The sequence below is a fragment of the Electrophorus electricus genome, chromosome 14 (genome assembly GCF_041902795.1).
Source record: "Electrophorus electricus isolate QZ-2024a chromosome 14, ASM4190279v1, whole genome shotgun sequence".
Taxonomy (NCBI): domain Eukaryota; kingdom Metazoa; phylum Chordata; class Actinopteri; order Gymnotiformes; family Gymnotidae; genus Electrophorus; species Electrophorus electricus.
In genome coordinates, this window is record NC_137510.1 from 11,309,993 (window position 1) to 11,335,000 (window position 25,008).

The 25,008-nt window shown below is 35.5% G+C and overlaps 1 protein-coding gene across 1 annotated transcript; it reads right to left on the minus strand.

Moving 5' to 3' along the window:
• Window positions 1-1,359: 1,359 nt before the first annotated feature.
• Window positions 1,360-24,654, minus strand: vstm2a (V-set and transmembrane domain containing 2A). The gene is made up of 5 exons (XM_027005904.3): window positions 24,055-24,654; window positions 23,110-23,279; window positions 6,284-6,334; window positions 5,815-6,142; window positions 1,360-2,137 (listed from the first exon to the last, which is right to left on the minus strand). The coding sequence occupies exons 1-5, from the start codon at window positions 24,188-24,190 to the stop codon at window positions 2,061-2,063; spliced, it is 762 nt and encodes a 253-aa protein (XP_026861705.2). The 5' UTR covers window positions 24,191-24,654; the 3' UTR covers window positions 1,360-2,060.
• Window positions 24,655-25,008: the final 354 nt, after the last annotated feature.

The following is a 25,008-nucleotide window of genomic DNA, read 5'->3' on the forward strand; positions in this document are numbered from 1 at the left end:
GAAAAAAATACTTGTCTTCTTGTGTTTTTGTCAACCATAAGCAAGCAATAATTTCATAGCAAATTGGAGAGTTATGCAATTTACTATGTAAAGTGCCTCCTAGTAATTTTATTGTGTGCTCATTGTTTATATATGATGTACATATAATAAACATTGTTTATACTTTTGACACCAAGAAATAGCTACCAAGAAATAATGGCTATATATGCACATCTTTTTTTTTTCTTGTCAGATGAACCATTAAGTGCTGCAAATATACCACTGAGAAATTATGATGAAAAGGCCATGTCCAAATGTGATTATGAAATTTATTCAGAGATGTTGTTTGATGTTAATGATTTGTTTACTACTTGTTAACTTGTGACTGCCTCCTCATAAATTACATTTTTAACACTTCAATCATGTGGAAGATGCCATGTAAGCATTCCCAATAAGTGGTAGTGAAAATACCCTCGTTCTTTATTTTTGAATCATGTTTGATTAAAAAGCACATATGATTTTAATTGATTATCTTATGAAATATTCTTTACTGTACAATATTTCAGGGAAATGTAATCCTTAGCCAGTATGATAACCTGCATAAAAATGAATTGTCATTATACTTGGAGTTTATATATATTTTCTGACCATAACAGCAGTCTTTGATCAAACAATATCAGGTAAAGCAATGACCTAAATGTATAAGCTAAATATCCAACAGACAGCTACATAAATGTATAATGTAAATTTCCAAGAGACCTTGATCTATATATACCCTGACATTGCTGTTTGTGACTGATTTCAATCTTTGAGTGTGCATTATTTGTCTTTCAGAGTACTTTTCTGTTGTTTTCATATTCAGGCTCTGTTGTTACATTGACAAAGACATTTTGTGCTAGGGATGTATATTATAGGGTAATTCCAACAGCAGGGTGAAAATATCAATCTATCTAGTCATGGTAGAAATTAAATGATTCAGCATAATGAGTTTTTGAAACAGGCAGTCAAGACTGTGGAAATGAGAAGTCAAAAAGCAGCATCAAATCACATTCAAGATGGTAGAAATAGGACAAAATGCACCTAAGAGTCTCCTTATGCTTAAGAGTATAAGAAATTCATAGACCAAGAAAAGTGGATTTGAGTATTGATTGATTTGAGTATCTATTGTCTCTTTCTTTTCTAAATAAAGAAATATTGTATTTATTAAGTTTGCTAATTGCCACTGTTGTGAGCAAGTTAGTAATCAGTTGTAGACTAATTGGTACATGTCCTAGCATTGTTTTCAGGCATACTAAAGGAATGCATATTGCACATGATGTGTGGAAAAAAACAACAACATTTTGTTGTTCTTCAGTTTACACAACAAGAATAACAGTCCAATAACAGAAATAAGCTCACATTTATTATGCAAAATTACAAAATAAAATAATAAACAAGTAAATAAATATACAAAAAATACAACAACAAAAGAGTGCAGGTGCATTTTAGCAAGACCAGTCAGCATCAAATAAAATCAGAAAATTTTAAAACAGATTAAACAACTTAGAACATCACATAGTTAAGCAGGTACTCTGTTATCTAACCAGCCACAATATTTACTTCAATGTCAATGCGATGTTCACATTTTCCTTAGTGCCCTTGCACACATAATATTTCAGAATGAATGCAAGCTGTACAGAGTCCAAGGTTTAAAATCAATTCATTATATTTGTATCTGTATGTATATATTTATATTTTACACAAATATAAATTCTTCCCAAACTTTAGAGCATGTTATATTAAATTCACAGCTGGGTATAAACAAAAAATACATTAAAATAATAATAATACATGGGTGAAAGTTAGCCCATAATCCTTTGTGTCTATACTGCATTCATCATAATGAACACATGTTCAATAAGAGATTTCTTCTGAAGCTTTTGGAAAAAAAGAAAGAAAAAGTGATTGTGGTATAGATTATTTTACCATACTGGGTGCAAATACTGGTTTTGTGTAAGAGCCAACTAGGCCGACCCTCCATGGAAAAAAGGTGATTTTTCTTCTGGCTTTAAGAACAGTGAAACTGGAAAAAGTGTCACCAACTATAGCAAAGCTACTGTCACACAGCCACTGGCAAAAAGCAGGATAGCAAGTCCATAGCTTGTAGCTATCCTGTTACCTGGGGAAGAAATTACAGGCACATCCGTTATCTTAAAGCTGACAGAGACAACCACCATTTATTAATTATTGTGAAGGACATGGTGTTTTTCCAGTTATCGCGCTTATTACACCTACAAACGTGTATGTTTACCACATAACATATACATATTATGAAATCCTTTTCAGATCTGAATTCTCAAGAATACATATTATAGGTGTGGCGTAGAATTAGTTTGCTAACAATTTTTGTGCATAGATACTCACACTTATTTCTACTGGCAGGAACATAGAAAAAAATCCCCTCCCCTGACGTAAATATAAAAGCCCTTCTGTCACTCTCTCCAGGAAGACTTGCAGAGCCAAATGCAAGCTGACACTGAACTGTCTTGAATAGGAATATGTCTACCACTGGCCAAACCTGTCATGTTGCTGTCTTTTCCTAAAGGAGTTCTGGCTCCTTTCACCACAGTAAAGCATGTTGAGTTGTATTTGTTATGGTTTTGGAACTCATCTGAGTATGTAGCAAAGGCTGTACTGGAAGAGTTCTATCTAACTGCATGAACATAGCAGAATGTGCTATGACTCATTTATAAGATTTTAACCATTGGAAGTGTTAATCTAATTTAACCCATCTCCTGCATATTGGCATATTCCATTTCAAGGGAACTGGCAATTAAAGCAGGTTACTGAACAGGACACTTACATTGTACATTGTACAAATGGCCATGCCAGTTTAAAAAAAAATTACTTAACATCAGAAAATAGTTCACAGTTCTCTATTACGGTTCTGCATTCTAGAGGTTGTCTTTTTCTTCCCTTTTTTTGTATCTTTTTTTCTTGGTGGGGTTGCACTATTTCTTGATTGTTATGAAGTCTTCACAATGTGAATATCTCACAATATCTCACTACTTCTGAGGCTAGCCTTTTTTCCAAGGATGATAACTAAATGTAAGAAAACCCACTTCCACTCTTTTACTACATACAGCATATTGAATCTTCCATAAGCAGAGGGATCAGATCATAGCAAGAAACTGAGGGAATGCACTGGGATCTGTAGAATGAATAAATGCTTCACAGAAGCATGTTTACCATTTTTCTAACATGTTATGTAAAAAGATTTATGAATGATTATTAAATTTTACATGAGAAGCAGCAAATTAATTTTTTTTTTTTTAATAGAGCACATAAACTGGAGCAACCAACCATGAATTTACATCGGGATAATCATAACATGAAGTATAGGCAATTAAATTCCTGCATTTATTAGGGTAGAAAGCTTGGTGAGTATCAATAAGGCTTAATTTCCATTAAAAGGTGGGCACACCTTTTTTGATCTTTGATTTTGCAGTATTTCTTTAAATTTTCTAATCTTGTTTTGAACAGTGAAATTGCAAGAGATGAGCCAAAAAACTCTCATTTCATTACCTTACGCACCTGTAAAAACTACAGAACAGAAAGTGAGAGTTAGAGACTGAGTGAGTGAGTGAGTGACAGAAAGAGAGAGGGAGATAGAGATAATGAGAGCGAGAGAGAGAGAGAGAGAGAGAGAGAGAGAGCTGTATATTCAGCCATAAAATCCCTAATAACATGGCAACATTGAAGAAATGGAAACTGAAATTTCTGGTAAATCACTGTGACATTTACGGGACTCTTCTATCAGACAAAGCACAGCAGGGTTTTTTTTTTCTTTAAAGGAGGAGCATCTTGGGAGTCTCTCTCATCCAAGTTTAATATCAGAAACAGAAGAGAGAGATAGATGCTCATGATCCTCTACTCCCCCCTGCCAAATTTTATTTGGCCTACAGTGATCAGCTGAACAGGAGCATCACTGAGGAGAAGCAATCTCACTGAGCTAGAGCTTCCCTCCATCTCCTCCTCCCCTTTCTGGAGAATAATTAATCATTCCTGTTTTTACTCAGGGATGAAATGCTCTCAGAACCTATACATTTATAACCAGCTCTGTCCAATTAGCTATAAAGAGAGTCACTTTTCATCTCAGAATATCAGCTTTATAATTATAACTCGCTGATCTTGTAGATGGCTTACCATGGTAGAGTTAAAAGTGCTCAGGGTGCTTCAGCTCAAGACACAGCCATGATAATAATGAATATAATTTCTATTTATGTCCACTTTATTACTGTGACCACAATTAATATTACCAAGCTTACCCATGTGTTTCTTTCTAAAATCTGCACTTTTTCAACCATTGTTTTAAATGCAAATGTCTGTGTAAATGTGTTCCATTAAGACCTCTCCACCCCCAACCTTCCACTTGCTCTGTGAATGACAGAGTCTACATGTGCCATTCCCTCATAGAGCTGAGACAGATGTACATGCACAAGAAGATAAAAACCATCCCTGGCCATTCACTCTGACTTGACTGAATTTAAATCTCACCATTTACATTTACATGTGCAGCATTTGACAGACTGGGCCACACTGGACAAAGGAATTATGTCTCATTATTTGTTCAAATATCAGAAGTTATGTAGGTTAAAAGATAGACATTGCTTGATAAAAGCCATCTACAACCGCATAGTTTTACATTCTGGAGTATTCATAATAATTTCAGTGCTGAGGCAGACAGCAGTTTCTAAACATTACAATAAATGTGCATCATGATTCTCACCCTTGTTCATCACCTGCTTCATTAGACTAATGAACAGAGTGAGGGCACCTTCTGGATGCTAGTATGGCCTATAAAGGCATTTACAGGCACTCCTATAATTTCCATTATGTGTTATGCTCAGTTCATATAAAGATCATTATGAAACCTATTATCTTTCAAAAGTTACTTTTAAATTAAAGTTGAAAATCATGTGACTATAGCCAGGCTAGCTTGCAGGCCATGGAAGCTCCAGCTGAGAACTTTCATGATGAAACTATTAATTTTAAGTCCTACTGAGTTAAATTTAGCTCCCAGGAAAAAATAATTTTGACTCAGTTTAACTTTGCATAAATTAATCAGCACTGATATTTATTGAATTAAGCATTTGCAAAAATATGAGAAGCAGTCTGTAATGTATGTATTAATAATGAAAACACATTTTTATTTATTGCACCACAAAGAAACAAATGCGTAAACTTGACTAATAAACTGCATTTATATTAAAAGTTTAAAATGCATTTCTTATTGCAAAGACTGTGAAGTAAGAGAACCATGAGAAATTATCATTTTATTTTAGCTGTGGTGGAATGTAATAGTGATTAGGGCTATGATTACAGGATTGGACTGTTGTGTCAGAGGTGGCCCCAGTGTTGAGTTGAGGCCTTGCACTCATAGAGAAGTGAGAGCATTAACTGCAAGCTACACAAGGGACCCCAGAGAGCACATCTATCTTGTGCACAATGGGCAACTTATAGATTCAGCAACTTATAAAAATAAATATTCTCATCTTCTCTCATCTTCTTCTCATTCAAGTTATTAGAAGTTTTGGAATCCATTGAGAAATAACTTTTTACAATCTCTTTGCAATCTTTCATTAACAAACAACGAAATACATTTTCCAAGTGACCTTAAAATGCAACCTGAAATTCATGCTTTCTGGGGCAGTGGGTATTGTGAACTTACAAATCCATTTTGCCTGCACCATATGTGTACAAATGCAAATACACCATTGTGACTATTTTATGCACACATGCATAACAAATTCTAATCTGAGCTGACTGAAAAGCTGTGCTGCAAGCCACACTTACCTGACCCTGTGCTGTGGTTGACTGGTTTTGACTGCGATGCCTGGGACGTAGAGGTGGATTGGGAGCGATGGTCTGAGCTGTTGCTGTCTTGACCAAAGGCTGAACTGCTCTTACGGGGTTTCTTATCTGTCAGGTGCAGGGGAGAGGTCTTTTTGATGAGTCCTCTACGGATTGTAGCATTAACCTTCAAGTAGGCCTGAGCCTTATACTCCTTCAGTTCTCCGTAGTTGGCATCAGTGACTCTGCACTCATAGAGCCCCTCATCATTCTTGCTCACACGTAATAGTTGTAGCTTGTGTGAAATGTCATTGCCTTGGACCTTGACTGTCTGTGGAGGAAATGAAGAACAAAGTTTAAATAATTTTCAATATATCACTTACTGTTCTTTGTACCTTACTGTTACAAGGATATGAGAAAATAGCTGTCATGCTGGTTTTCATGCATCAATGTACTATGTAACCATGCTTACACTGATTTTAGTTCCTTCATCATCTGGGTCTGGCTCTGGTATCAGCTCCATCTAAAGTTCAAGGGAAACATCACAAACATAAAATACTGCCTTCAGGTTTTAACCGTTTCTAAAGAACAGTTTTAAGATGAAAAAAAAAATTGTTCAAGGGAGGAAAGTAGACAGAATGCACTTGGCACAAGGCATTCTTTTTTTAATGACTAAACGGATTGTTAGTGGTTCATTAGAACAGTCACAGCAGCAGATGGCAAGCCATAAGCCATTTTTCGCTGTTTAAGAAGTTTCCAATATTAAAACAGTAGCTGAAACCAAATCTTTAATAAAAGCAACTTTAAGCCATATTGTTGCTGGGATAACTCCTGAGTGTGCTGACCTCCTATTGAATGGCTCTAGGTTTAAAATGTTTACCAACAGGCTCTTGAAGACATCAGGAAGTCACTAACCCCGTGTAGCTGCACAGCTGCTGAAACAAAATAGTGGCTGGCTCAGCATAGCGGCCATGGCAGAGAAAACAATTTCCCATTCCCCTGCCCTGCCATGTTTAGTGTATTTTGTACATGTTTTGTACCTGCATCAATACATGGCTGGTTGGTCAGTGTTTGTTTTGTAGCTTAATATAGACAAACCAGTGGAGAAAGAATATGTCTAAAACATTTAAAACACCACAAAATCTAAATTAATTCCCCTTCACGTAATCCCAAAATCTAAAATTTGCCTAAGATATACATCATTGATTTTAACAGACATTAAAAGGAGTGCCACATGGACTGGTCCTCAAAGACATCTTGTTGATTAAGGTCGGCATAGGGTTGTTGCTTGCTCAGTTTTAATCCGAACAGTCTGCTTTTTGGGCTGTATGTCTAGGTGTCTTTTTTTTTTTTACTTCCATTTGTCTTTTTTTTCCTATAATATGGTGGTGGTGGGGGGGGGGGGACTGAACAAGCAATGCAATTATATTTGTCACTCCTTTCACAACCCCTGCCCACTGACAATTTTAGACCAATCAAAAGTCAGCAGGTCAAATACAAAGTAAAAGTGGAAGACGCATTGGTGATGAGTCTATTGGAATATTAGGAGAGTTTTTGCTTCAAAAGATGGCAACCCTAGGTCTAAACCAGGCTAAAGTAATTATCAGGAGTTTCAGTGGAGTGAATATGAACACAAGGGCATCGGATTCTTTGTGGTTTAAAACAAGGTCATGAACCAATTAAGAGTAGAGTCTGCTAAAATGATTGACAGAGAACTTGCTAGCACAGTTATCTTTTGAAGATGGTAAAAAGAGAGTCTAAACAGTTGATATAATTAGTTAAGGCTTTGCTATAAAGTGAGATATGCTGTGGTTACAAATTAGCACATCAGTGGTATTATCTCACAGCATTATTGTGATTATATAACACTTTCTTTATTGATATTTCTATTTAGCTTTTGAGATCTTGACACAAACATTGATTGACAAAGTTTTTTATTTATATTCTGCAAAAAAAAAAAATAAAATAAAAAAATTACATTTTCACACATAACCATCTCTAGGGACTTGTCCAAAAATAGAAAAAATATCCAGTGAGTGGCAGATCTCTGTCTGAACATACCTTTTGAGAATGGCCAGACTTTGGAGCTTACAGAAGGGGCAACAATAATTCAGATAACAAATTGTTAAATCAAAATATGCAGAAGAGCATCTTTGAATGTAGTACACATCAAACCTTGAAGCAGATGGTTTACAGCGGCAGAAGACTATACTGGGTGCCACACCTGTTATCTAAAAACAGGTAACTGAGGCTACAATTCACACAGGTTCACCAAAATTGGACAATAGAAGATTGGAAAAATGTTGCCTGGTCTGATAAGTTTTGATTTGTGCTGCAACATTCAAATGGTTTGGTCAGAATTTGGTGTAAACATAAATGGATGAATCCATACTGCTTTGTATCAATGGTTCAGGATGGTAGTAGTGGTGTAAAGATGTGGGGATATTTTCTTGGTACACTTTATACCAACTGAACATCATTTAAATGCAACAGTCTACCTGTGTATTGCTGCTGACCATGTCCATCCCTTTATGATCTTATGACCAGATTATACCCATCTTCTAATGGTTACAGCAGGATAACACAACAATTCACAAAGCTCAAATAATCTCAAACTGGATTCTTAGACATGACAATGAGTTCACTGAACTCAAATGGCCTCCATAGTCACCACTCTCCACAGATCTCAATCCAGTAGAATGCCTTTGGGATGTGATGGAATGGGAGATCAGCATCATAGCTAACAAATATGCAGCAATTGCATGATGCTTTCATGTAAATATGGACCAAAACCTCTGGGGAATGTTTCCAGCACCTTGCTGAAACTATTCCATGAATAATTAAGGCAGTTCTAAAGGCAAAGGTGGGTCCAACCCAGTACTATCAAATTTTACCTAATAGTGTCCAGTCAAAGTATGTAATATGTTTAAAGGCATAATCCTATGCCATGCCAGTCATCAGATACCAAGCAAGCACAATAAACTGGCCATGAGAAGAAAATAAAGCTGCTGACATGAAGGCCAAAAAATTAATTAAGACTTGTATGGTAGTATCCTAGTAGTGGATGAGCATCTGATTCTAATTTCTCAAGAACAGCAGTGTTGTCATTGCTAGTGCTTAGTAAAGATTGGAGTTGTGGCCAGAAACTGATAACTGAAAAGGGGTTAAAGGATAGCAAAGACATTTTATATATAAGGTCACCACCTGGATTTAACTAAGCAAACAGGTAATTACTGCATGGGTGATTATGTTTCAGCTGCCAACAAGTTATTTAACCCTAACTGATGCAGTGAGTAGCTTCTCATTTGTTAAACAACTATGTCGAAAGACACATCCAGTGGTCATGGAAAAGATGTTAATCTGTTTCAGAAGGATCAAATTATTGGCATGCATCAAGCAGAGAAAACATCTAAGGAGGTCGGAAAAAAATCTTGAATGATTGTGATCCGTGATCACTTAAATGTGTGGTGAAATCAAATCATAGAAAAACAACAGTAGAATTCAGGGATATGTTTAATAGTGAAAGTTAGAGCATTTCCACACACACAATGTGAACGGAACTCAAGGGACTGGGACTAAACAGTTGTGTAGCCTTAAGAAAACCAATTGTCAGTAAGGCTAACCAGCAAAAACGGCTTCAATTTGCTCGGGTGCATAAAGATTGGACTCTGGAGCAATGGAAGAAGGTCATGTGGTGTGATGAGTCCAGATTTACCCTGTTCCAGAGTGATAGGTGCATCAGGGTAAGAAGAGAGGCATCTGAAGTGATGCACCCATCATGCCTAGTGCCTACTGTACACAAGCCTGTGGGGGCAGTGCTATGATCTGGGTAGCTGCAGTTGGTCAAGACTAGGTTCAGCAACGTTATGTACCCAAAGAATGAGGTCAGCTGATTACCTGAATATACTGAACGATCAGGTTTTTCCATCAATAGATTTTTTCTTCCCTGATGGAACAGGCCTATTCCAAGCTCACAATGCCAGGATTCATTGGGCTCTAATTGTGAATCCATTTTCACACATGGATTGGTCACCACAGAGTCCAGACCTGAACCCCATTGAGAATCTTTGGGATGTGCTGGAGAAGACTTTGCACAGTGGTCCAAATCTCCCCTCATCAATACAAGAAAAATTAATGCAACTCTGGACAGAAATAAATGTTGTGACATTGCAGAAGCTTGTGGAAATGATGCCACATGAAATGTGTGTTGTAATCAAAGCTAAAGGTGGTCCAGCGAAATATTAGAGTGTGACTTTTTTTTTGGCCAGGCAGTATATATACACAGGCAGTGTGTATATATATATATATATATATATATATATATATATATATATATATATATATATATATATATATATATATATATATATATATATATATATTTATTTATTTATTTATTTGTCTTACTTGTTCCCATATCCTCTTACATGGTATAATTTATCTCCATTAGCGTTACAGAATTTTCTATTCAGTTGTATACTATAGTAGCTACCCACGCTTTAGAAGTACAATTTACCTAATTGTGATCTAATGAATTTCCAATTGCAATCCTTATTCCTTGTATTTAACTGGGATATAAGATAATGATGTCAAGTGTTTATTTACGTAAAACCATAGCTTCTGTATGAAATTTATATACATCATTGACCATGTAGCTAGCAAATGTTGAATGTTTTTGAAGGACAACTTCTGATTGTTGCCTCTTTTCAATAAAGCCCTTCCTTCAGAATATCTATTCATTCCCTTTACCCACTGAAATTGAATTCTATAGTGGCCATATAATCATTTTATTTTGCTTAATTAATGAGTCTCCAAGGTCTAAATGCTAAATTATGTCACAGAAGGAGCATAATGTATGGAAAAATACAAGCATAGTATCCACAAATGGCCATGTTCATGAAGCACATGCACTTCACTTCAATGAATTGTAACTGCCATATCTATAAGTCATTGTCCCTCTTTTAGCAAGAATACAGAGTATTATTTAAAACCAAACAAGGACACGACCAGATGCAAAGAAGAATTCCAAGAGGCAAGTTATATATCTCCAGCCTTAGAAGGTATTTCTTTTTTCTAAAGCTTTTTTTCCAAACAAGAAAAGTTTATATTTTATTATTATTATTATTATTATTATTATTATTATTATTATTATTATTTTAATTGCCACTGGTTGTCCTACGTATGCACATTAGAACACAGAAGCATTAAAATGGTAGAGCTAGGGGCTTTGCAGCCCCTGGACTAGATAAATCACATCCAAAACAGCACACAGCCAAGTTTGAGTAGAGAATTTTGTGTAGACATGTGCAAAACATACTCTCATTCTCTGTTAATGACCTTAGGGCTCTCTGTAATAAAACAAATGTGTCGGCATTTGCACATTTCACAACACAGCCTCAATTTACAGAAGATGAGGCAGCCCAGGACTTGAAAATAATGAAAATAATAGCTAATTACATTAATTCATACACTTAAGTAGTTTGCCAAGTAATCACACATCAAGATGTAGAGTTAATGACAATTATCTGTGCTGATAAAATTATAATCTTTTGTGATCAGCATTGTACTACTATGCTGGAATGTTAATGTAGTGCCAGTGTTAATATGTTTGGATTTGTTGTAATTTGGATATTAAAAGGGATATTGGATATTGACTTAAAAGGGAATACTAATACAAATTTTACCTAATGATATTTTAAGGATATTATATTAATTATTCTTTTAAAATTGTGGTCGCATTCAGGAGCCATAATCTAAGGCTTAGAATAGCAAAGCCTTCTCACTCCCTAGATCCTAATACTGCACAATTGATTCACTCCAGAATTGTTTGAAATAATATACTAATCAGATCACTAATTCAACTCAAAGGACAGGTACAATACTAAACTTTTTCAGCTTTGTCCATAACATAACGCATACCTCTTTTCACCATCTGAACTCCGCCAATAGCTTGCTTTCAATTGTCAGGAGATCTTCAATCCGTCAAACGTACTCTCATTCTCATTCTCAAATGTGTGACTTTTTATTGTCAGGACTTTCTAACACTTCCAAAGCATTCAGGGCTGTATGGGAAAAAAATGTAACTCACTCCTTAGTACCTCTTGTTAACTCAAATAATATGAATTTTGTTAATAGCCAAATTATTGTGAAGAGCTATTTTGTGTGTGTGTGTGTGTGTGTGTGTGAGTGTGTGTGTGTGTGTGTGTGTGTGTGTGTGTGTGTTTATTTTCACACACATGCACGTGTTGTGTTAATTGCATGTCCATATATTGCATGTCCACATACATGTTCTCTCTGGCATAGAATAAGGGAATATTTGTTATCTCAGGTATAGTATAAAGGAATACTTGACTTGACTTTGGGGTATGACATGGCTTACAAATCTGATATGCATGGATCAATTTAATGAGACCTTTTACATATTTACATAAATACATCTACTCTTTCATATTAGACAGAGTTTATTCATAAATTTAATTTAGGACTTAGATTTGTATGCCAACTAATGTAAACTTACTAGAACACATGAATTTACTGAAAGTTGAAATGCTGAATGATGTCTATCACTAATATAAATATTGTAAGAAAATGTATATCCTGTGTTATTGAAAACATAATCCTCACTTCATGGTTTAAATCTAAATGTAATTTTTATAGACAATGGAGAGTTTATACAGATAGAAATATGAATAGGCACAAATGCCATTGCTGCCCAGTATGTTAAAGATTTAATAAGGTGCAAAGGATGTTTTCATGCAGTCTAATTTCAATTGGGTGAAAATCAATTGAGTTTTAATGGTTAATGAAAAAAAACAAAAACAACAATAACAAATAACCATGATGTAACCAGTCCAGTTAGCTATGGATTGGCATGCTGCAAAATGAGACTGGGCATTCAGTAAAGTTCTGTTGAAATGAACTGCATTTATGAGAAGTCATCAAGATACATGAGAATTCATCTATATGCATCTAAAACTTTTTATAATTGTGTGTTTATAGTTTACAAAATAGCATTGTGGATAACAAGCCCACTAGCCAAATGCACTATTAATTTTTCAATTAATAAAGCATGTAGATAAGAGAACCCAACGTGTGGGCTTCCGAGAATACTGGCAAAAATAAATTCTCACTTTCAAAATAAATTCTATTTCTGACCAGTGAGACACAACTTGCCTGACTTATATTTTGATTATTATAAATCTTATATTTTTTGTGATCTTTGAAATAAATATGATTTTAATTATATTTAAATAGTGAGCAATGTTATTACTAATAATTAACTAGTTAATTACTAGGGAGTGGCTGCAGTGTTATGTCTGTGCATCCCACCATTGGTGCACTGATAAACCTGAATGAGGTCATGCAGAATCTACAAATATGGTTCACAGCTAAATATTGTGGGAGAGGTACATTATGTGATTGATGGCTTCAGCCTTGAACTAGACATTCTGTCTGTTCATGACTGACAGCGTGAAATGAATTGTTTCTCACAGATTCTGAGTCGCTTTGGTTGGAATCATTCCCTGAAGCATTTTTTTTTTTTTGTCCCTATATATGTCTTCACTGTTCCTTGACCTCACTATCTATTCACAAAAGGAAGTCAGTATTATGCACAGCAGGGCTTCTATGAGCATCTGTAAAAACAAGTTTGTCATTGCAGGTCAGTACAAAGTGTGGTGAATGTGAAACTTCTATTATTCTTTCTTAAAATCACATATGTATTCATAAAAGATTCATTTTATGACATAAACATGATTGACTTCATTGAATTTAAAATTCCCCTTAATTTCAATGAAAGTCATATTCATAGAAAAAGTAAATCAATCATTGAGACATTCCCCAAAACTCATGAATAAAGTGTTCCTTTATACAAAAAAAAAGCATAAACTAATTCAGCAACAGCATAATAATGCATATACATGATTTTTCCAAAATTAATATTCTGTTTGAGTGGCCAATCAAAAATATCAGTAAACCTTTGCATATAAAGGCATAAAGCTCCAGGCATTTAAAGCTCTTTTTCTTGTTCTTGCAGAGTACATTGGTAAAACTGGACCTCAGCACAGTTACACTTCTTCCGTGCATCAAATCTGTTTCAACTAATGAACGACCTTGCAATTTCCAAGTTACCACATTATTAGAAGAATCAGCTATATTAAACAGGGCTAAAATTAAACCATACACCAAAGGGACACCACAGGCTTGGAGTTTGAACTTCCTATTGTTGGAAATCATGTTTGGTATCATGTAGAACCCAGACAGAGAAGAATAGTTTCACCTGTGACTAACTCATTATTTTTTCATCGCAGCCTTGGGACATGTCTTATTCATGAGTACCAGGACATGTTGGGGAAGGACAAGAATATTTTAAGATGTGGGTTCCTGCCACTTGATCTGATTTCTCTGGCATACAATCAAAGGGATTTTGAGTTGGAACTGTGTGTCACAGGCACAGCACATTCAGTTTATGATTATTATTATTGTTGTTATTGCTATAATTATCATTACTAAGGTGGTGTGGTATATAAGATTCCAAAAAGCGAAGTAGCCATTAAATTTTTTTTTTTTCTCATTGGAATATCATTGCTCTCCACTGAATTAATTAAGAACTTTTTTCTGAGTTTTTATTGACCATAAATATTACTTTGTATTTATTTTATTGAAAACCTCAGCTTCATCAAATTTTCAAGTTCTTAGTCTGAAATATAGTCTGTGTACTGGCATTATATTAAAACAAAGTGGTTACTTCAGGTTCCTAAAGTCATATATTGTATGTTGTATTGAATGAACTGCCAATACTAAAATATCCTCTTCATACATGAGTGGAAGCTCAAAATGCTGGTATGTCAGTCTTATTTCCATATGTTTTGGCTGAAAATGTGTGTACAAACCTTCAGTAGGTTACAAAAGTATGAGAATACTATCAATAAGAATCTGGTGTGGAGATTTTCCAGCACTCAGGAGAACTATGTGGCCTTTAACATTGCTATAAACAAATGGAAATTAGTTTTAATAGACCAAATTTAAAGCACTAGCAACAGCAATAGCAATATATAGTGAAGCATCCTAATTAAGTTAGTATCAGGTCATTGAGAGGTGATAATGTTTAACCCTGTGTTAAGAGCATTTTCTGGTGAATTAAATATGTGGCAACATAACATTTTTCCAAAATATTCATACAAAATATCCAAAATACATTAGTACATACATTCAAATATACATGCGTTTCTACAAAGACTTATTTATAATAAAATAGCTAAACAAATTCCACTTTGGCATAGTTTTAAATATTGTTAGTATTAGATTTTAAATAATAAAAAGGAAAACATTGTTAAACAAAAACATTGTAGTTTTAAGAAATATTATTCAAACACCTAAAGCTCAACAATGATCATCAACACAGTTGTTCCAAACCCACAAAAACCCCATAATACCATATAATTAGTACCCAGTGGCTTCCGTGCAATACAACATGCTTTTCCTCTGCAACCAACATTCACACAATAAGGAGCTGTAGCAATTACAGCTCCAAATCGGCATCCTTAATCAAAACAGTATGGCAGTTCCATCTGAGTAGAATATGTCAGCCAGAGTCCTCTTGACTGACTGCATTTAATTTCATGGCGGGAATGAAAGGAGAGACCCACTGGCACACAAAGGGGGCAGAAGGCTAAACCCAGAAGGGGGTCAAAGTCATCCCACACATCAAGCAGACCTGTCTGTATTTAATCTAATCTGCCACTTTTATGTGTCGCCACTCATCTTCTTTATTGCTCCGGGCAGACGTCCATGATCCTCTCTTCTAAAGAGTCACAACTGGCTCCTAATTCAACCCATTATAGCAAATAGTCTGTGGTATGGTGCAGTGTAGTAGAATTAGGTGGCACATAGCATTGTTCTCCTCTGTGGTCTCATTATATGGGGTACAAGAGTTTCTGACCTTTTTTGGGTGGTGGTGGTGGTGGGGGGGGGGGGTTCAGTGGATTACTCTGTACCAAGGGTGTACAAATGCTAATTTAAAAGTGTTAATTCATTTGCTTGAATAATAGAATGTTAGAATAGATTATAATAACTTCATCAATTATTTGCCTTGGGGTGGGTGTGATTATAGACAGGGCAGTGTATGGCTGAAGCAAGGAAACCTCTGTCTCAGATGGACAGAGACAAGAAGCACATAAATAATTCTGCATCATACCAAAATATTTCAAATATACTGAATCATGATAACATTTTATATTGATGATGCATCATTGTTAGCTTATTTTATGGCTAGTTGTCTGCGATTTTGGCAAACTAGCTCTTTACTGGCTTTACTCATGTGATTGCTTTTTCAGTAACATGACGTATACAAAAGCAGAATGCAGTGATCTGATTTTTACAAATGCACTTGCTCTCTGTGTGTGGCGAAGTTCCATTATTGGGCAAACATTTTCTATTTGCACTAGAGGATTGAAATGGGCCATGTCCTCTTCTTAAAATGTAGACAAAAATTCTTTCTACAGGCATTTATGTGTTTCCTCTTATATATGATTCTTGAATGATTTCCTCTAATCCTTTATGGAATTTAATATTGATTATCCTGATAGTTGGATTCAAGTAATTCTGGCCTTATTTCAGAATGAAGCAAAATAGGAGTCTGAAGCAAAATAGGAGTCTCCCAACAGGTGACATGTGAACAGTTGGAGACAGAATAGATTGATTGCAAATTTGGCACAAAGAAAATATATTTGACAGGCCAGAAATGAAGATTTTCTAATGTTTCTTTTACTTGGAACTCAAGGTTGGTGTTAATCAAGTTGGCAGCTCAAACTCTCCTTCACAGGGTGACATGGGCTCACACATTTTCACACATGTCATTCACTAACTGGATACCCTCATGCCTAGTTTCTTCAAAGAGAACAACTTTTATTTTGATCTGTTAAATTGAATTGGACTATGCTGCTGGCATCTTCACTGCATACAGCATTCTGACTGAATCCCCCTCCCCTCCATCTATCTGTCCACTCATTCTCTCTCTCTCTCTTTCTTTCTCTCTAACTTCTTGCAATCTGCCTTGTCACAAGACCATGGCCATTGCACAAAGATCTGTTCTGTGAGTCGCCAGTTTCTCTTTAGTCCAAAGTCAAGGTTTGTTGGGTGCCTGTCCATAAACAGTATGAATGATATATATATATATATATATATATATAAAAATTAAAAAAAAAACGGACAAAGCCTCCTCACAGGTTCCCAGTCTCCGGAGTCATGACAATTTAGGGCTGCCTATATGTCACATACACTGCTCATGCATTTAGATAAGACAACACAGTCATATTGATCCTTATTGGTCTTCTTTCAGGAAAAATTAGTTACCCACAGAATATTAATTTAGCTACATTTAGAAAGCAAGCAATTTGATAATAATTACAATTCACTTGGCATGTATGTACTTTTGACAATCTAATACTGACAATAAAGTATTATGCTGTTTTGTACGTCATATGGGCAATATTGTGATAGAGTTTTATATATAATGAGGGCTATCTGTCAATGAAAATGAGGCTTTAATGCCAATGCACTTATTGATGTTTACATATTATGCACCAAAGAAAACCTTGAGCTTTGTACAACAGGCAGGACTAATATTTATTCTGTCATGCTGCCAATTCTTCTGCTTATTAAGGTCGAACATCATGGCATTTAGGAGGTGGCTGAAAGGTCTCATCCACCTGTGTTTTGAGCAATCAGATCCAATCAGTTATGCAGAATGTTGCAGCAACACAGCAAAACATTTTAGGGAGAAAAGGATCAACATGGAATTATGGCAATGTTTCACTATATATATCCAAATATATATATATATCCAAAAATAACCAAATACTTAAACATACACACCTCATCAAACACCTAAGAACAATTATCAGGTTATTTAATATACTTGCTGTGCTGTTTGTAAATAATTGGAAAGTGATGTTGCTGGCTCTATGCTTCAGCATACTGGATTTGAAATGAAAACAATGACTAACTACAGCATGTCAGCATTAATTAGAAGATATTTACTTCTATATTGAATTAATCATATGGAAATCATACCAGTGCAGCAGATGTTATTGCACAAATAATATTATTGTCATGTTTTGTACTTGGTTTCTTTGCAGCTGATGACTATCAGACATCTGGGACCAGCAGACACCATCAGACATTTTCCTTCTGATGCTCTGCCAGGCCTGTAATGCAGCCATTTCCAGCTTCTGGACTTTTGTGCAATTTTGCCTCGAGTCTTGGCCTCAGTAAGTGAAATGTATGCTCAGTGGGGTTCAATTCGGATGATTAACTTGGCCACTTAGGAAAATTCCACTTGACCCAGAAAAAAAATATGCTTCAGGTCAACATCCTGCTGCAGGATGAACTTGAGTCCACTGAGTTTTAAGGCATTTTATTTAGAATCACCTCTAGAACTGAACAGTTCAGATATATATATATGTTCACTTGAGAATTAATTCTGCTTTAGCTATCAGCAGTTAGTTATGACTAAATGAAAAACTGATGAAATCAGGAACAGCTCCTTGCCAGCCATTCTTTTTACCATTTCAGCCTTCTAATACAAGTATTCGCATTTATGCATAAGACTTTGTATCTGAACTCTCTTTTTGTTTGTATGTTTGTTTGGTAAACTGCAATTTGGCCGTAATATTCTTAGGGCTCACTAGAGATTTGACATTGTGGCAAAGCCAGTGAGTTCATGCAGTTGCATTTTTCATTTGATAGTTTCTTACACGTCTAAACCCAATCCATAGCTATTGCTGTTATCGACTGGCGTGAACTGTCATCTATTCCTATGGTCTTTTGTGACAATGCAGATTGTTTGCTATTACTAAGCTCACCAAGGTGTTTTTGCTACTAAATGGTTACTGAAGGGTTTGTTTTCATACCAAATAATTTGGAGTGAAGTGTTTTTTGAAGTGTGTATGATCTAAGAAATACAGAAGATATTCATGATTTTATGTACTGCTTTTTAAAATTCACCAGAATTATTTTGTCTAGGACTGAAAGGTCAGATGTACTCTGTGTTATTTTTTCTTAGAGCCCTTTTATGAAACTACTGTAGTACAATAAAATGATACATGCTGAAAATGAAATAAACAAACAAACAAACAAACAAACAAAAAGCCATAAACAATAGCTGCGTGTTCTCCTTTTGCTGCTCTTACACTTTTTCTTTTTTTCTTTTTTCTTGCAGTCTATGACAGAATTCTAAAGTATGTCTCCATGTGCAAATTACATCCTCATCTTAAAGCAGTTCTTAATTCAGATTCTATTAACAGCCATTTTCAAAGACCATGACATCGATTCCTTTACAAATGTCCACTGGGAATGAAGACCGCTAAGTATTTATAACTAATGGAAAACTGAGTGTGAGCCAATACCCATGACTCTCAATTCTGTCATCATGTAGTCTCCAGGGGATATGCATATCACTGAGTTAATGTTGGGATGCCAAATAGCGATACTTTCTCTTAATCTTTTTTATTACATTTATTTCATTTCTAACTTTAAAAATTCAGCTCAGCTTAACATTAAACAAATAGGAAATGATATATTTATTTTCTGAGTTCAGGCTTTTTTTAAATGAGAGATTTACATAAAAACAGTAGTTTTAATGATTATAGTAGATGGAAAACATATGCTTAATATAGGTGTTTTCCAAAGTTATTCGTTACTAATATCCATGAATTACCATCATGGATTGATTAACATCTTCACAGTGTACTTAATTTAGTTTTTCCTCAAAACTTTTGTTTTGTCTTCAAAAGTGAAATAGTCTTAGAATGGAAGTAAGCCATTTACGACCAGGTATATGTTGTCTATTACAATGATTTTCATTACTGCTTTAAAGGAAGAAACTAGTCTTAGATCAGTATAAAAGGGCAGTGTTTTCTGCAGGTAACAGAATGATCAGGGCAACATCACAATGATTATCAATGTGTCTTCTTAATGAGGAGCTGGTCGATGAGACCAGCCAAGCTTTTTCATTGAGCTGCCAACAGTATTGTCTTCATCTGTCTGTCTGGTAGAGTGAACTTAAAAAAAATATTGCAACTAGGCTGAATGCACAAGCCATAGAAAGTTTGTGTGAACCTGCACTTATGAAGAGCTTCCACTCTAAATGAAATAGCCAAATAGCCACTATCTTTGTAAATAGGACATACTGGGTATTTTCATAATTTTTTTTCTCCATTATTTAACAATTTAAATAATAGTTTTCTGATCTGAGTGCACATTGGAAAAACCTTAAATCAAAATGTGAATATATTACCTGGCCAATAAATTGATTAAATAAATAAATGATTACTTAAATAAAAAATCCTCCCCTACCACCATAACCATGTGGTACAAACATTATGTTTTTTACAATGTTTTTTCAATGTTATACTTTCCAGTATAACAGTATATACCAACATAGGGCAATTTTCTTTAAATTAGATCATCTTTGGCATGGACCAATGATACTAGCTGGGTCAACACTGGCCACATCCATCTTGCTTTCCATGCACTTTAGTGACGAACATAGCAGTTCTTCTTTCATAACAGTACTAGAAGGGTGCATCTTTTTAAATATGCAACCACATGGCAGTATTGAATGTTTGCACCATCTCTGAGGGCAACTGCGCAAATCAAACACTTAGATGCTCAATTGGATAGTGAGTCCCTTGCCTGTTACTCACTCAAAATGTGCCATAGAGGCTATGTCGCAAATAGAGTTGTGTGCTGGGATTCTTGTTTTGGTTAAGATTTACATTGCTCTTAAACAATATAATTCCTTTCTTAATCTAAACCCATCAAGGAATCCTAGAAATTTAGTCATTTTACAGTGGAGATGTGGAAAATATGTGACTTTGTGACTTATTCATTTGATAATGAATATGGAGTTTATGGTGAACTTAGTGCTTTGATACTTTTTGGAACACATATCTGTAAAAAAAAAAATAAAAATCTACTGAATATTTCTGGAATTTGAATAATGCCCAAGCAGTGTGTGTGTTCAAATTATTATGCTGTTCATTCAGCCTGGTTAACTGGACACACTCCTGAGTTGTAGTCTGACATGGCCTTGGTATTAATGAATATTAACACATAAATCATGAGTACACTCATGTGTCTTTCCTCTACAAGCATCTGTGGGTATTTAATTGTGGGTATTTCATATTTAATTTTTTTTAAGTTAAATACAGGTTTGAAATGGAACAGATGCTTTCAGTCTTTAAATAATACTTGGTAAAAATGAAAAATACATTTAACATGCCCTTATCAGAGCTGCATAATGCATGGTGTTCTCTTTGTTCAAAATTCCTCACACTAAGATGCTTCTCAGCTCTGTTTGGTGGACCTGTTAGTCTTTTCACACTGCTGTATCAATTTGTAAATTCATCGAACAACTGTTGCTTCTGAAATATATGCACTGTTTAATACTTTTTTCTTTAAATGGGAAATGACACTTCCATATCAATAGTACTCAGGTACCTTGCTGTGTGGAATTAAGAGAAAGAGATATTGGTAGCACCTGAATATCAAACATGTATCAAACAGAACCCCACATTGATAAAAGGTGAACCCCTATGTACATGGTAATAAAACTAAGGTGACTAATTCTTCATTCATAATTATTTAATAGTGCTGAAACTTTCCATTTTTAAATAGTCTGTCAGTAATAATACCGAATGTAATAAATCGATGCTCAGAGATTCTGGATATAGATGAAATCCATTATATTTGATTCTGTAACACAATGATGCCAATGTTGCAGCCCACCCAGCGTTTTCCCACTATACTCAACAGAAATTCACATTCAGATTTTTAATGGACACCCTTCAGAGGTGAGTGCTCGGTGTAATTTATCAAAGCCCATTTGCTGTAGTCACCAATCTTATTATGCTAACTTGCTGAGAATGCTTTTTTAAGTATATCTCTTCCATCTGTGTTTTTGTCATACCCTCATTTCACCAGGGACCCACCTGGCTGTCATCTGAAGTCTGCTCCTCAGTAAAGAATGAGTTTTAGTGAACAATGCCACATACAAAACAGCAGCCATTGTCATTCCACATTCAAAATTGATAGAAGCCGTGGATCAAAGCCCTCACAATATATGTATGATGAGGAGTGACAATAGTGCAGTAATAGTGGTATTAAACCCAAGTGGATTTTCTCTGGGTGGGACAGAAAAAGGGCCCACTTTTCTTTATTATGCAGAATAAAGGAGAAAGCATTTATCAAAGGAAGCATTCCTGTGTTTGATGTCAGTGATGACAAACTGTCAAATACACACAGATTGAATGAATGCTTAGCAGTAGTAGTGTAAATGTAAACTGACGGCAACGCCAGGGTAGTACAAAAAGGCATTTACGACTCAAAGCAATCTCATAATAAGCGACAGCATTCTCTCAAATTCTAAAGTATTGTGACAATGTTAAATAGCTCTATGCCTTACTTGTAAGGATGCAAACCATGACTCAAACATACTGTGACACAAGTCAGACAGCGGAGTTAAATTTGTATTATTTACAAACATGTAACTTGTCACACATGCAACATTAGCTGCATTTCACTGTGTGCCTGTTCTGTTGTCATGATTGCATCAAAAGCAACTCCTTTTGGAAAATACAAAAGGACAGTGTTGTCAGAGACAGGCATTGTTGTCATTCAGCCAATACCATCACTAACAAGTGTGCTCAGAGCCCAAGATGCCATCTTCAGATATATGTCAGTCTAACATTCTGTCCTTCAAAATGAAACTAGTATCAGCAATTCTATAGGACCAGAAGAATATTAAGCCCTCTCTCTCTCTCTCTCTCATATATATATATATATATATATATATATATATATATATATATATATATATATATATATATATATATATAAACTGTATAGCTGTAGAAAAACTTTAATAGCTAGTCATTTAGAAAACTCTATGTTAAACTAAACCAACCTGATTTATCAGTTTTCAGAATTCATCGGTAGTCTAATATTTTTATGGAATGATTTATAACCACTTAATGATGTTACTGTGAAATTCGGAAAATAGTGGAAATTAACTTATCATCCCCTTTTGTTTAATTTTGATATACCCGTGAGTTTAAATGCAGGATCCCATTTTCAGTGCAGTGCGAGAACCTTTTCTCAGCAGTGATACTGACCGCCGTGTGAGTACGCGTGGGCTGGGTTGTGAATCAAAATCAACGAGCAGACTTCATTTAAATAATAATATGTGATTATTACAAGACTGTAGCATTTTTAGTTCATTATTTAAAATATGATTACCTCCGTGTCCTCCTCATCCTCTTCCCTTGTACTTGGTTCCTCGGGAGCGCGTATGAACCACCACTGAATCTCCAAGTAAACAGACGATGTCCCACTTTGAAAGGCACATGCCATTTCAATGTTCTGTCCCTCCCTTGCTGTGATGTTGGAAGGTAGATCTGTAAACTTTCCTGCAAGGCAGACGTGGCGATAAATAAGCCACCGAATATTTAGAGTACATTCTGTGATGCTGTGATGCTCCTTTCAAACTGGTTAAAATACAGGATTTTTTTTGCAGATGGAACGCAGAGTGAATTACCTATACATTATAATTTCAACTATATAGTAACACTTATTAGAATTGCTTGGACATCCTATAAATAGCGATTTTTCGCACACGGAAGAATAGATTTAGAGGAAACAACGGTGTCTTACAATCATTTCTCGTATCTATTTTGCCTCCGAGTTTGCTGTTAAAACTACAAAGATTATGAATGCCTATCGTTGTGAAGAAAAAAAAACCTGTTATGATATTGACTTTGTGACTCTAGCATTGCGGTTTTCATGAAGCAGTCAACGATACAACTGTCCGTGGTTCTAGGGGAAAAATACCCGCAGTACGTTTAACTACAGTCGAACCCCATTTCTGCAGATCCACCACTTGAAATGCAAGTCGCGCATGGCGTCCCTTCAAAGTTATTCCCATACGTTTAATGTTAAGGAGTTGGCAAAGAAACCATGTTCGTTCACAAAGAAGGAAACATTCTGGCTGAGTTCTCCGAAATCAACAGTTGTATGATACCATGTTAATAATAACACGCACATTTTATCTATTAAAAAGCGTGTAACATTGTAATAGTTAATGCACCGTTCACATCATTGGAATTTAATCTAGGACCGTTAAACGAATAAGAACATAGAGTGAGATCAGAACCCATCAGTCTGCATTTCGAACAGTATGCTTACCTTGCAGAGAAAATCCAATCTGGAATGACAAACAGGAAAAAAAAAGCAATCCAATACTGTCGTGTAAGGTCCACATCATTCCCAACACAGCGAAGATCTCATATAAGCCGAGAAGCGTCTTCCAAAATTGTTTCATGCATTAAATTGAAGCCAAATGAATATATATTGACTTTAAAAGCCAAACGTGCAGCATGCTGTTACTCTGGTTCAAAGACTCCCCTGAAGTTATATACAGGTGCTACAAGCACGGTGAGTTGGACTTGCGGTGTCTGTAAGGTGTTGTGATGTATGTTATAATAGGCTTTCTCTCGGCGTGTGGCTGCTGGTGAAACGTCAGCGTGCGGTTCCCTATTTAGTGCCTTGAGCTCCCGCGAAGAGTGCCGAACTAGATTCACGACGACCACTCGGAAGTCTGCATCCCTGCGCAATCGATCCGAACGCCTTCAAAGGTTTGTATTTAAAAATAATGCTTTAGTTGCCTTGGGTAATCAGTGTTGTCTCCAATTTGCTTATTGCTTTAACGAGTGTTTAGGCACATGCTAAGGTGGACAATAAAATAATGGAAATTAATATGTAATAATAATACCCCTACGCCATCCACCCACACTCTTACACAAAATATTTTAATGTCAGCATGTTTATACTATGCACCTTTCCTTGTGGTAGGCCATTTAAAATATGGTTGGTTTCGAGTATAAGCTTTTCATGTGTGCTATATGATTGCCCGTGATCCGTGTGGGTGTGTAGGCTGTCGTGGGCAGCTGTGCACAACTTTGTCGTGTTACAGACACGTGGATAAGTTGGTGTTGTGGACAGCCCTGTTATACCACATGACGTAATGGAGATTCGTTACTGAAAGAAGTGAACAAATCCCCCAAATAAACAAGATGTGTCAATTTTCAACGATAAAAGTATCTCTCAATTTCCCACGGTCTATTCAAATAGATGTGTACG

What these genes read in the sequence shown, in the direction of transcription:
- vstm2a (XM_027005904.3), bottom strand. Translation starts at nt 24,190, where the DNA reads ATGAAACAATTTTGGAAGACGCTTCTCGGCTTATATGAGATCTTCGCT. An exon ending in GATTGGATTTTCTCTGCAAG is followed by an intron (nt 23,280 to 24,054) that starts GTAAGCATACTG and finishes TCTGCCTTGCAG; the next exon opens with GAAAGTTTACAGATCTACCT. An exon ending in AGGATGAGGAGGACACGGAG is followed by an intron (nt 6,335 to 23,109) that starts GTAATCATATTT and finishes CTTGAACTTTAG; the next exon opens with ATGGAGCTGATACCAGAGCC.